General features: G+C 40.7%; 3 protein-coding genes across 4 annotated transcripts; 2 read left to right on the forward strand and 1 right to left on the reverse strand.

The window, feature by feature from the left end:
• Positions 1-50: 50 nt before the first annotated feature.
• Positions 51-3,269, forward strand: LOC129587800 (putative thiamine transporter SLC35F3). 2 transcript variants are annotated; one of them, XM_055481718.1, is made up of 8 exons: positions 51-99; positions 254-372; positions 714-1,131; positions 1,388-1,607; positions 1,735-1,872; positions 2,164-2,353; positions 2,604-2,693; positions 2,843-3,269. In XM_055481718.1, the coding sequence occupies exons 2-8, from the start codon at positions 279-281 to the stop codon at positions 3,061-3,063; spliced, it is 1,371 nt and encodes a 456-aa protein (XP_055337693.1). In that variant the 5' UTR covers positions 51-99; positions 254-278; the 3' UTR covers positions 3,064-3,269. The 2 variants fall into 2 exon arrangements, with proteins under 2 accessions (XP_055337693.1, XP_055337692.1); XM_055481717.1 differs by lacking the exon at positions 51-99 and having other exon boundaries at positions 106-372.
• Positions 3,270-3,704: 435 nt separating this feature from the next.
• On the forward strand, positions 3,705-5,550 carry LOC129587754 (beta-alanyl-bioamine nonribosomal peptide synthetase ebony-like). The gene is made up of 4 exons (XM_055481650.1): positions 3,705-3,879; positions 3,964-4,566; positions 4,874-5,031; positions 5,135-5,550. Exons 1-4 carry the CDS (start codon positions 3,762-3,764, stop codon positions 5,282-5,284), a joined length of 1,029 nt encoding a protein of 342 aa, XP_055337625.1. The 5' UTR covers positions 3,705-3,761; the 3' UTR covers positions 5,285-5,550.
• A 177-nt stretch (positions 5,551-5,727) lies between these two features.
• Positions 5,728-8,731, reverse strand: LOC129587753 (SKI family transcriptional corepressor 1 homolog-B-like). Its single transcript, XM_055481649.1, has 4 exons — positions 8,377-8,731; positions 7,139-7,647; positions 6,943-7,082; positions 5,728-6,710 (listed from the first exon to the last, which is right to left on the reverse strand). The coding sequence occupies exons 1-4, from the start codon at positions 8,442-8,444 to the stop codon at positions 6,051-6,053; spliced, it is 1,377 nt and encodes a 458-aa protein (XP_055337624.1). The 5' UTR covers positions 8,445-8,731; the 3' UTR covers positions 5,728-6,050.
• Positions 8,732-12,231: the final 3,500 nt, after the last annotated feature.

Here is a 12,231-nt window from a genome sequence, read left to right on the forward strand (position 1 = left end):
CCAATAACAAAAAGCTTATCATAGCAATCGAGAAGTTCTTGTGCGTAAAACTGTTATCGGATATTTTGGTTTCCAGCTCACTCGTATTCCTATGAGCAGGTAATCTTTGCAGTTATTACAAACTGTATCAGAATCCCGGACTTCCGGGAAAGTTATCTATGGGTTATTTCCACCGATGCCGATCTTTGTATTGTGTGTGCTCCGTTCTTGTTTTCTAGTACTCATGCTAGAACGATTTTTTTCGGATGCGTAGCAATCAACCATAAATCATTATTCAAATGGCGGGAGAGTCAGGACAACCAGCCTTAGCGGAAGTCGATGTAGTTCTTGGGCAGGACGACCAATCAGACAATAAGAAGACACACGTTGTCGGTAAGGTTTCGCAAATCTCACCGGCTTTCCAGTACTTCAAATCTTCTACATATATATAGTACCTACGTGGTTCACATACAGTGTATTGTATACATGATTTTAACATTCGACATTAGTCACATTACATACAAAAATCTTTTAGCAGCAATTGGTAAAAGGATTTCAAAAAACTTGTGAGCGCTTGTTTTTTTGTGGTTTACGTTGCTATATAATGAAGTCGTTGTTTATCTGATTTGTGCTGCAGTGTTGGATATGCAGAGTATTTATGACACAAATAATGAATAAAACTGCTAAAAATTCTCTGCGTTTTATATATAATTAAAATTCAAATTGTTGTGTAGTTTCAACTCTGAGCGTGGAATATGAGCGAGATTTTTCGGAGTCGAATGATCCTCAAATTTCATCAGTCACAATAGAATCTCAAGTCACTGTTGATGGACCTGTTGCTGAAGAAACAGACTGGCAAAGATTTGGAATAAGTCTGGTGATTTTGTTGTTTTGTGCAAGCACAGCCGTGGGTGACCAGCAATTATCGAAGGAAGTCAATGGGTCGACCTTTGATGCACCGTTCTTTTTCTTGTGGTGCAGCAATATTGTTCGGATGCTTACATTTCCTGCCTTGGTCTGCATTAGGATGATATACGAATACACCTGTGGGCATGCCGGCCTGATCCATAAAATCTGGATCTGTGGTAAGGCCCACCGCAGCATAGTTATTTCCGGCGAGAACAAAAGGATATCTGCAAAAGGTCTTTGGGTGTAAGTCGTATTATACTGTGAAAAAAGGATTTAGTTAGCCAATTCTAGCTCTAATTATAATTATCCCAAGCCAATAATACTATGTATGCCATGGTCCCAGCGTTATATCTAGAGTAGCATTTATCGATACGCTGCAGTTTTAAGGAAAAAGAATAAAATGTTGTTCAGTAATAACTGAACTTTGAGAAAGAAAGAGCGCTTTAGATTGTACAAGGTAATTTTTTGTTGATACCTTAACATGTAAACTTTATTGCAGGGAAGCAAAAAGTTTAATGGGACCAAAAGGATTCCAACCGCTGAACTGCGTAATTTACTTAGTTCCGTTCGCATTAAGCATTATCGCCATCAATGGATTGTTTTACTGGGCAGTGACGTACGCCTCGGTATCGGAATGTGTCACAATTGGAAGCCAGTTTATTATCATAGTCCACATTATTTCATGGGTCTTCCTGAAAGAGAAGTTTTTAATATTTAAGGTGCGTACACCATGTTCGAATTACTTCTTACAGTTAGTACAGAAGTATTTTGGCATGGGTAAATTTGTAATATGTGTGCAAATGATTAACCTAACTGCATATCGTATTGTCAGGATAAATGTTGCAGCTACTGGGAATTATTGTTTGCATTGCCGGGGTTGTACTGACTGCGTATGCATCCGGCGAAGAACTGGTTTCCTCCAGCGATTCCTGGATCGCTGCAGCTCTGATGACGGGATCATCGGTGTCACTGGCAGTAACGTCGGTATGTTTGGCAATCAGCATTCAAATTTCGAATACAATCCACTTGTATTAATTTTGCTGCAGTCGGTGTACATGTGATACTGATAACTGATAATAACATCAGTGGCTTTTCGAAAATATTTATGAATACAAGTAAACGTGCAGGTACCCAAATGATTTCCACAAAATCCATTGTTTTGTGCGCTACTTCAGAAGTATACTATATTAAATGTAGATCGTAAATGTGCACATGTTGTGTGCGTGCTGCTTTTTGAGAAAAAACAACATCCTAGTTTCTCACGATATTTTACAGGTACTTTTTAAGAAACATTTTGGGACGCCTACTATTAGCCAGATCGCTTTGTACCAGTCGTTGACTTCCACGGTCATGGTGCTGATTTCTTGGCCGCTTTTTCTGGCACTGAAACTGACCGGAAACGAAATCTGGGATTTCCAAACCGCTCCTTGGCTGATTATAGTAGCGCAAGGTGCTATCGGAGCCGGTTAGTACTTGATGGTTCTATTTCTTATCGTTGTAAAACACACATGTACAGATTAACACGTTAATTATGCAGCGAATTAGATTAAATTTTATGGCTACGTATTTTTAACTTTGAAATTAATTACAAAAAACTGAGTTACAAAAGCTAATGGACGTTTTGTTTGTCCCTCTCTCTTCAACGGTGCTTGATTATAAGGACTAACAGCTTATATTTATATTTTATTTTTCATGGTTGTACTTTGTATTTGTAGTTGGCGCCTTGGCGTATTACGTGGCAATTAGCTTTGCATCGCCTGTATTCATTACCATGTCGAGACCTCTGCAAATCGTTATAAACAATGGTACGTTGTTTATTGTGTTGTTTATGCATAAATTTTACAAAGCCACTAAAGCCAGCTGAATTCGTACAGAAACATCGTTTAATCACTTTGCATTGCGAAGGGACAAGATGCATTTCGTAATATTGATTTCGTATCATGTTTTGGTAAAGGAATTGATATTGGCGCACGAGGGGATTCATTTAGCCTGCTCAACGGAATCGCCGCTGCATTGGTCATTGCCGGATTTCTGATGCTGGTCATTCCGAATAACTTTGTAGATTTTGAAATAAAAGCGAGGATAACGAGATTGTGGTGGAACGGAGAATCAAGCAGCGGCATAAAGGACAACATTTCTATTTCCTCCAATCGCATTGAAATGTCTAAATACTAAAATGAAGTGTAAAAAGTTCGCATTGTTTGAAAAACTAAATGCTAAAACACTGCCACTGTTAAGTGATATTAATTTTGGAGCTGGAATCAAAAGGTAATACGGTCCTAACGCCACCGGTTGCTGTCCGTGAACGGTCTGGAACGGCGGCGATTTGGGAAATGCATTCTAAAGTTACTGCACCTCGAAGAGAGACAAATTTCAATGATGTCTATCATCAAGCAAAAGTAATATTATTATGTTTCAGAGTTAAAATTGTGACATTGTGTTGTATAAAAAACGCATTTCGAAATGTGTCACAACCTGCCCGGGGCAGGAAAACGCTAATATTGTATGTAGAATACATCCTCTACCTCCAATGCAACAGAAATGCCCACTGCTAGAGCCATGGGTGGGTGCGTGGGAAACTGCATTCTCTGTTTTCTGAATAAAGCATATAATAATGGTACTTTTTCATACGAAACTTGTAGTTGTGCCCCTGGAAGAAAAAACTATGTGCAAGTATATCTATCTGGCTACAGTGAACGAAAGTCAAACAGAGTGTATTTTGTACGCTGAAAAACTTGTTTAACGTCGTCTCGTAAGCGATCAGCTGTGCTATGCACACTGCACATGGCATGCTGCGATGATAAGCCAAATGATATGCGCTTGTGTATATAAGACTGCGCTGGTAATTGCACTACTGCCGAACATTTTTGTGCATGTCAAAAATAGCAAACAGACGCGTGAGAAACCGTTTTCTACTGCTTCGGTTTTTCTACTTGGTTTACGTGAAATTCACAAAATCTGCGAGCATGTCGATCACGATGGAGCCCGAAGGTATATGCATTCCAGTGCACATTTCCATTGTTTTTGCTCTGTGCTATCCAGGATAAACTTACGATTTACTACTGTTCTTTACAGACTACGACTCGCCCTGGTACTCGTATTTTGAAGCGCAAAAATCACTGCCCAGATTTGCCATGTCCAACTTCCAGAATACTTCTAGCAGACAGCCGGCCAAGGACGAAGACGCGGATTCCTTAACCGCCGTATCCACGTTTCTCCAGCTAAAGCAGCAAGGCCGAGATATTAAACTTGAAGATTTCATCGAAAGCGTATTCAAATCGCCTGGTCTCAGTACTTTAGAAAACACGGTGGAAAATTTGTCCAATAATTATGCGTACGTTCAGAAGCCGTTCGACAGTGTTCCAGCCGATGTTCTGCAGACGCTGCTGGCGGAGAGTTTTGTCCAGAAAGGCCAACTGGAGCGGACGGATCCCAGTTTGATGGCTGGGCATTATTTAATTTTACTGAAACGAATTTGGCATTTATTCGCTAAACATAGTTTTGTCATTGTCGACGACAATAACGTCCTGCGTGGGGTGGCGACATCGGCGGATGCGACGGATTTTGCTAATCTCCCATTGGATGGTTTGCATCCGCATCTGATCAATGTCTTCCAATATCTCGATGACATCACGGCGCGTGTTGCCGGTCAGTTCCCGGCTAACCCGTCGGTTCCAGGTTAGGCCCGGAAGATTGTCCGATTCAAAGCAAATTATCATTCCCAAATAAGGAATAATGTTGTAAAATTGTTTATTATACCAGTGAAATTACGGTAGTTTTAATTTTTAAATGTAAGATTGTATCACAGATCTTATTACAAAGTAGACATTTAATATCCATTTAATCGTTAATGTATGTACAATGTCGTACGTAAAATACGTATACTTTATGTGCAGCATATCAGAGTGATTATACAACACCAGTAATCAGTAATTATTAATTACGATTACCTTGTCATTTTGTCAGGATTTGTTTTTTGCTGCAGGAGAAGCAAATGCTCATTTCTTAATGGGAACGCCTTTATACAACACTCCTAAAGAAAATGTGTATGCCATGTATCTCTTAGCCAAACTATCCCATGAAAAAGCTACAAAAGATGGATTCAAAATATCCATAGCGCAAAATACAAGTCCTCTTACCCAGGTAGGTGAAACTAGTAAAACAATGCGGCTCGGAGCACAATGAATTAATTTCGGGTTTAAATATTTATATGTGCTCCGCGCTCGTACTTCTTATTGTTTTGCAGCAACTAGCGGAAATGTTTGGATGCACACGTTTTCTGACTGATCAGCCACATGCATGGACCAATGCAAGAGGTGAGAAACCGTTTGCAAACTGCCCCGGTGATTTCACGGTGACGGTCGATGTCGGGAACTACTGCTCTGCTGGTCGCTAGAAGGAACGGCTGTATCCGCTTCCCGGGGAACTTATAATTTTGGATCACAAGATTTTGGCGTTATCGATTCTTTCCATAATTTAGTATTCACAAAATAATATGGTCTCTCTAAAAATTGCAGCTACGTATACAGTATATCTGTATATGGTATACATAATTATATAGTTTTGCTTACGTACAGCTGGTTTCCTATCTGCGAAAATTTAAAGAACTTACTGTGGTTCTTTTGCATTAATTTCGATTTAAAAAAATCTGAACTGCGTGTGCGCAGAAAACGACCCAATCAAAACGAAATATTACGCTACGAATTAATTGTGCAATGGCCGGTGAATTTGCGCACCCTTGTTGATGGTTATGTATACATATTTCAAGTGTTTCGCATGTTATTGGGAGATAAGGATACAGGCAGACACATACAAACCTAAACAAAATAATACAATTTACAAAGAATACAGAACCGTCAGAGGAAACAATGTACATACTGGATATCCATAGCAAATATGCTCTGATGTCGGTGCAATTTTGGATTTCTAAATTCTGGACTTATCAAACGGCGAAAGAATACACAGAAGCATACGCAGCAAGCTCTTATCGTTAATTAATTTATGCAGTTGATCTGATTCAGTGTCAAGCCAGTGTCAAGATATGATTCGGCTCGACTGAGTATGTGTTCCTTTTGTGGCTACCATTAATATTACAGACTCCACGTATCTGTATAATTATAAGTATAGACAGCTGTATATATAAGCATAGAATAAGCGCCGATTTAAGGTTCCTTGGAGGATTTATCTTTTCGCGCTGTCCCATCCGGACACGGCGGCAATGGGCGAAAACTGGACAAGAACGATCCTATATCCGCCCGTCGATCAGAAAATATACTAGCGGCCAGTCCAGCCGCGGCAGCATGCGCCGGACTCCAGGGCCACATCATGCCCTGATCCACAGATCCCTGCATGTGCGACCACAGATTGGTGGCCGCGCCTGGATGCAGGAGACTATTATGGTGCCCATTCTGCCGGTACAGCCAATCGTACTGGAGTAGTGAGGCGGCCGGATGGATCATGGACGGATACGGCATAACGGAGGAGCTGGCGCTGCTGGCCAGCGGCGCCGACACCGAGCTCGGTGTCGGATAATGTCCGGCAAGGGTCAGCGGCAGCGGGGAGTTGGGGATACGGCTGACGTTAGTGCCGAGATCCACGGGGGTTATTTTGCGGACAGTGGGAATGGCTGGGTGGGAGGTACGCGAGGGGCCGATAGAGCATTTGCGGGGCAGCGATGTGCTGCAAGCCGACGCGGTGATGATGCGGCGTCGACTGCCGCCATTGAACATGGCTTTGACGTCTTCCCAGGCGTGGACAATGTCTTCCGGAAGGTGAATGTCTTCCATTAAGCGGATATGGCGTCGCCAGCTGTTGAAATTGGCCTATGCGCGACGAATTAACCAAAAAAGGTTCAGTATCTTACGATAAGGTTAAATGTTAAATTAACGCTATCTTGCGTTAAATGTTAAATTAAAATTAATTATATTTATACTTTAAATGTAATAGTTATTTTTAATTATGCTTTAATTTTTAATTATAATTGTTTATATTTGACTAGAAACAAAAATTAAAAGCTGCCGGGGCTTTTGCCTTGTCACGCGCAGTAACACATACAGCATCTGCCGGTGAGAAAATCGAATCCGGAAGTTTATGAGAGTGGAAGATGAACTTGTTGGGTGAAAAGTATTGTTGGCAATGAACACATTGGATGCATTTGGCTCGACTACTGTTATACCGCGAAGGCATGAATCGTCCTGCAACAATATACCAGTGACACAACTTCGACACGATTCGTTGTTAACTGAGTGACCTTTGCATCCCCATGCGCAGCTGTGTGCGATTTGGAAGGCAAAGTCGTCCGGTAATGCTGGTGGTTTAGTTTCACACAGGAACGACCGCACCAGACGTTCAGCTTCGCGCTTCGTAATCATCCCACAGCGTCGACTGGAAATGGGCATGGCGCCGGCGCGGCGCAGAATCTCCAGCTGTACTGGTGTGCACTGGACACAGTTAATGCCCAGTGCCACGCGCCGGTTATGGATTTCGTTGTAGCTGAAGTCTTTGAGAAGGGTGCTGGAGATTTGGGCCAAACACAGCCGCAGTCGACGGTCAATGCTCAGCGCCACGATAGGCACGTCGAAGAGCTGAACTGTATGGATCTGGTTGGGCACGGAGTCGTGCGCGGGTGACGGCGAATTGGCACCGGATGAACAGTTGCTGCTGCTGCGCCTGCCACGCTTGTCTTCGCTGGAGGCGCGCGGACAGCCAACGTCCAGCTGAGCAGAGGAACGGATGTCCTCATCGCTTACCCATCGTTCCCTGCAGTCATCGTCATACGAAGGAAATTATCGGCTGTTGCTTAATGGCGGAAAGAAAAATTATTTACAGAATCTAATAAGCAGTTTGCTTTAAAAAAACGTTTGATGTTACCCGAATTAACATTATTTCAAGAGATTTTGTTGCTGACGTTTAACAGTACATTATTTGCAGTTTAATAGGTGTAAAATGTTGAATCTTGCTGCAAAATGGAATTTGCATTTTCGGTTGTTATCTTGGTCGGAATGGAGGTTAAGACCGTCAAGTACTAACACAGTATTTTATCGATATCGCTATTTGTAAGTCATTTTGAAAACATGCACTTATGCATAAAACTTTTCAATGAAGCAGACTGAAGTAGCATCTTAGGACGCCTCCATAATTGTAATGATAGTGCGTTTCTTTTAATACAGTATTGTGAAAAATGTGGCAACTTCTTACAAAGAACTTGGCAACAATTCGCGTGGATTATTTTAAAAATATTTACTGACACTCGAAAATGTGGATAGACTTAATTAGCATTTTGAGTTCGCGCTATTTAATTTCGTATATATGACCGCTCCGTTCCAATTCAAAATACCTGCACAAATATGGAGCAAGTGGTCATACAACGTTAACGCTGGCTATACCACAAATCCCTGCTACTTATCTCCGATCCATAAGCGCAATAAAAATTAATTCGTTACAGCTGGACAATATCATAGACTTAATGGTGTCTCATACCGCACTTACGCGAAGGGTTTCTCCGCATCTCCCGAAGCTGGAACATCCGAGTTAGCATTCGCAAATGTTCGCTCCATTACAGCATCAATACGAACCAACACATTCACAATTTCTCCGATGCTCTACCAAGAAGAAAATTTAACCGATAGCGAGGTGATCAAAACAAAAAGTTCAGTGCTTAGAATTCCGTGCAAGTAAAGGTCATCAGCGCGAGCGTTAAGAGAGCTAAATACGTTTGTGCGGTTTTATTAATACAGTACTGTAGTGCAAACACGTTCGACAGAAGTAACTTATCTAGCGTGTATTAAAGATACTGCTGCTTCTCCAAAGTGTAAAAGCTATGATACTTTTAAAAACCAAGAGGAGCATACTGGTGGACCAGTAAATAAATAGTACTTTCCGATCACTGTTTAAACCACCGTTACGCTGGAGTATTTCGGTTGCGCTCGTACATCGTTTACCAGTACAATGTAACAGAGATCCGATCGGGAATAATTAAATTGCAGTTAGTTGCCGGTAAAATAGCCTCAGAAGAGAACAGGGATGCTGATGGGATTAGTCTGCTGCGTCTCCCGTATGCTGCTGACATGTTGTGGGCTTCAAATCAGGCTACGAAGCCAATCGAGTAAATATTTGTTACTAATGGCCAATGACAGTATATTGTATGTATACCGGTTACCGTTAACGCGCTACTATTCCAGCTACCCGAACAGACCAACCCTTTCCCACGCGGACATCGGGATGATTGTACAATTCTTTATTTTCACAACTTCCAGCGATTACAGATCCTTATCTTTGTTTCTAAGAAAATGCGATGGTGTAAAGGTGATCTCCAAAAATTAAAATCTACAATTAAAACAACCTTAGAATTAAATATGTACATTTGCAGTCAAAACACAAGCCATAAAAACTAAAGCTTCTCGCGCGATAATTATAAGTAAATATGATCATAACCGGAATCGTAACATACTGAAAATTTTTACGTTTTGTGCACCATAAATGACTAAAACTCTTGAAAAGTATCCTTGAATCCATATTGGTTGAGTAATTTTATGTACCATACGAACAGATGCATTCGCAGTGACTATAATTCAAATGTACAGAAATTCATCAAATAGCGGTGTTGTTTTTGGCGAGCAAATGGTTACGACATATTACCGGTAATTTCTGTGAAGAGCAGTACAATTAAATATAGAGGTTCAACAACCCAACACAGAACTCGTTTTGTAAAATGAGCATGTTCAAACTATTGGTTGAATACTTGTTTTTTTTAAAATAATTTTTATTTATAGATATGCTCAGAACTTCAGAATATCGGCCAGTTATTTCGATAACATATTGGTAATCTTAATTATGGTACTCGCAATATGCCATCCAAATTGATGCGCACATTAAAGAATTATGGTGTGTGAACAAGATGGGCTGGATGATAAGCCCGATCGCTCCCGACTGCGATACCACTGGGAGAGAGCGAATCGGCTGCGGTAAGTGTTGTAATGCAGTAGGTTTGAGCAAACAGTCTATATACCGCTCATGCTTATTTGACTGGAATTTAATGAATTTAATTTAGCTCCGAGTTTAGCTCCCTTGATGCTAGCACCAACGTTCATGCCGCCTTTCGCTTCCGGCACCGCGTAAAGCGGCTGAATGTCGAAAGACAACTGTAAACAGTTAATACGAGTTTTTAATAGCTAGGGATTAGCTAAAACCACCGATGACCTTTTCGCGAACATAGTTTCTAAATGATTGGGCAGAATATCCTTATACTGAGAACTGGAATACCATCATTATGAGCAAAGATAACAACGGTGAGAGAGAAAAATACTGGCAAATAGTAGAATTATTAAAGATTAAACCGTACACCTATAGTGATTGTACGACATTCTTGTTGTTTGCTATGTGCAGCTGATTTTAAAAAAAGAAGCTCCAAACTCTTAAGAAGATGCAGTTTTATTTCTTTTCTTGACAAAAAACCTAACCTATTGCTGTTAAGCTATTGCTGTTAAAGACGCTATAAATAAACAAGCTATATTTTACTGCATGGAACGGTTCGGTTTACTACCAACATCCACTGCGGTCATGTGGGCAGATTACATAGACCGTTATGCGGATGACAAACGCAATTATTATTCAAATCCACCGCTGTAAATATGGAAGCATATTTTTGAAGAAAACGTCAACCAACAGATAATTTTTTCAGTTCCGTGTTTAATAATGTTAATTAATTGTTGTGCGGGCGTAGCTGACTAAAGTCCAGTTTTCAGGTTGTGTTAAGTTTGACCCCCTACGCTAGAAAGCAAAGACGAAAGCGAGTTGCTTAAGAATTAAGATGCACAAGAAAATTGAGACGTAACGCTTGAGCTTGCTCCAATGGAATTTCTGTCACGGTGTCCGCGTCGCCATTACCGTTACGATTTGGTTATGCGTGTGTACATGTCTATATGGAGATTGGACGTCGGTATCGATCAAGCGGTAGTAGTCGCGTCCATTCCAACTGCTGCATGCAACGGTTGTGTTTATCTGGTCGTCCTCACATATTCTTTAAAGAAGTCCCGGCCAACAGTAAGGAATATGGCTGTATTAAGCAACCGAGAAGATTCTTGGCCAACAAGTAAGCTAAATCGAATCAGTTTTTAAACGAATCAAAGCTGTTGAACCGTTTAATCCCGGGACCAAGCAAATGTGTCCCCAAGCAAATTACATCATGCAAATCACTGAGCTATACCGGCTTGGCAATTTAACTTAATGCACCCATCTCCTGTCTTGCAGGCCCTTAATGCGCATACGCGTCTTTCAGCTCGGGATGCGCTGCATGCATCCGCTATTGGATTAAATTCAATGACAAACTTATTTGGATCGGACTCCGACTGCAGATATTCCCGTCAGCAGAGTTGCTTATTCTTAAATACTCCACGTAAAAACAGCGGCTGTTTCGCAGCACAAGCAGTTCATAATACGGCTTCTGTCCATAATTTACTAAAGACTGCTGCGTAACAGAAAAGTTAAAACTGATTATAAAAAAATTGATAACTGTTAAAGAGACTGCAATATGTGTAATCAAAAATTTCTGTCATAATAGATTACAGAAAAAGTTGTTAACAGAGTGCTGCTGTCGTATGTGCTCAAATTTTGTTAGTATCATAACTCTAATGGTAGCTGTGTATAAGCAACACTAAAGTAAAGGTCACCGGGTATGAATCAAAGTAAAACCTACATAAAAGTACGAAAATGGAAGCTTAACTTATGCGATGGAATGGATTACCGGAGATTAGCTGGATAACAAGCACAAAAAGCAACTGTACGATGTGCTTGTATAGAATATGCTGGGAATCCCTTAAATCAGCCGGATGAGAAGACGCAACTCGTAACTAAGATGCAGCTGCTGATGTAATTACTGACACTTTGGGCGGATATTGCCATCCAACCACCTGCGCCCTTCCAAATATCAAATTGTCGCATCCGCCACCGGAAATGCGAAGTGTTACACAGGTTAGAGAAATTACCTACTGGATAATACTGGCTGTCCATCGTATAATCTAATCATCACTGGTAGGATTTTCCACCACACTTTGGAGGATGTTCCTTGTTAGGTGGTTACGTTTACTTTTCATCTGCGAATCAGTAAATGTGACTTTACGTATGGTTTCAGATTAATGATTAATTAACCTTATTTCCCTCATGATAATGCGTTGTTAAAAAATTGATTTCCGGCTGGCAGAACAAATCGATAGGTAAATGTTTTTATTTTAAATTAGTAATATCCATGATCGCTGTCATAAAAACCGACATTACAAATGGATAAGCCGGTGCAACTTGACCAAATTAAACGTCAGATCAGTTTAAGTAATACATTTAAAAATTTGA

The sequence above is a fragment of the Paramacrobiotus metropolitanus genome, unplaced genomic scaffold (assembly GCF_019649055.1).
Source record: "Paramacrobiotus metropolitanus isolate TYO unplaced genomic scaffold, Prichtersi_v1.0 Parri_scaffold0000026, whole genome shotgun sequence".
NCBI lineage: Eukaryota > Metazoa > Tardigrada > Eutardigrada > Parachela > Macrobiotidae > Paramacrobiotus > Paramacrobiotus metropolitanus.

What these genes read in the sequence shown, in the direction of transcription:
- LOC129587800 (XM_055481718.1), top strand. Translation starts at nt 279, where the DNA reads ATGGCGGGAGAGTCAGGACAACCAGCCTTAGCGGAAGTCGATGTAGTT. An exon ending in AGAAGTTTTTAATATTTAAG is followed by an intron (nt 1,608 to 1,734) that starts GTGCGTACACCA and finishes TAAATGTTGCAG; the next exon opens with CTACTGGGAATTATTGTTTG. An exon ending in TGTCACTGGCAGTAACGTCG is followed by an intron (nt 1,873 to 2,163) that starts GTATGTTTGGCA and finishes GATATTTTACAG; the next exon opens with GTACTTTTTAAGAAACATTT.
- LOC129587754 (XM_055481650.1), top strand. Translation starts at nt 3,762, where the DNA reads ATGTCAAAAATAGCAAACAGACGCGTGAGAAACCGTTTTCTACTGCTT. An exon ending in GATCACGATGGAGCCCGAAG is followed by an intron (nt 3,880 to 3,963) that starts GTATATGCATTC and finishes TGTTCTTTACAG; the next exon opens with ACTACGACTCGCCCTGGTAC. An exon ending in GGCTAACCCGTCGGTTCCAG is followed by an intron (nt 4,567 to 4,873) that starts GTTAGGCCCGGA and finishes TTTTTGCTGCAG; the next exon opens with GAGAAGCAAATGCTCATTTC.
- LOC129587753 (XM_055481649.1), bottom strand. Translation starts at nt 8,444, where the DNA reads ATGGAGCGAACATTTGCGAATGCTAACTCGGATGTTCCAGCTTCGGGA. An exon ending in GATGCGGAGAAACCCTTCGC is followed by an intron (nt 7,648 to 8,376) that starts GTAAGTGCGGTA and finishes CGATGACTGCAG; the next exon opens with GGAACGATGGGTAAGCGATG. An exon ending in TTTTCTCACCGGCAGATGCT is followed by an intron (nt 6,711 to 6,942) that starts GTATGTGTTACT and finishes CGTCGCGCATAG; the next exon opens with GCCAATTTCAACAGCTGGCG.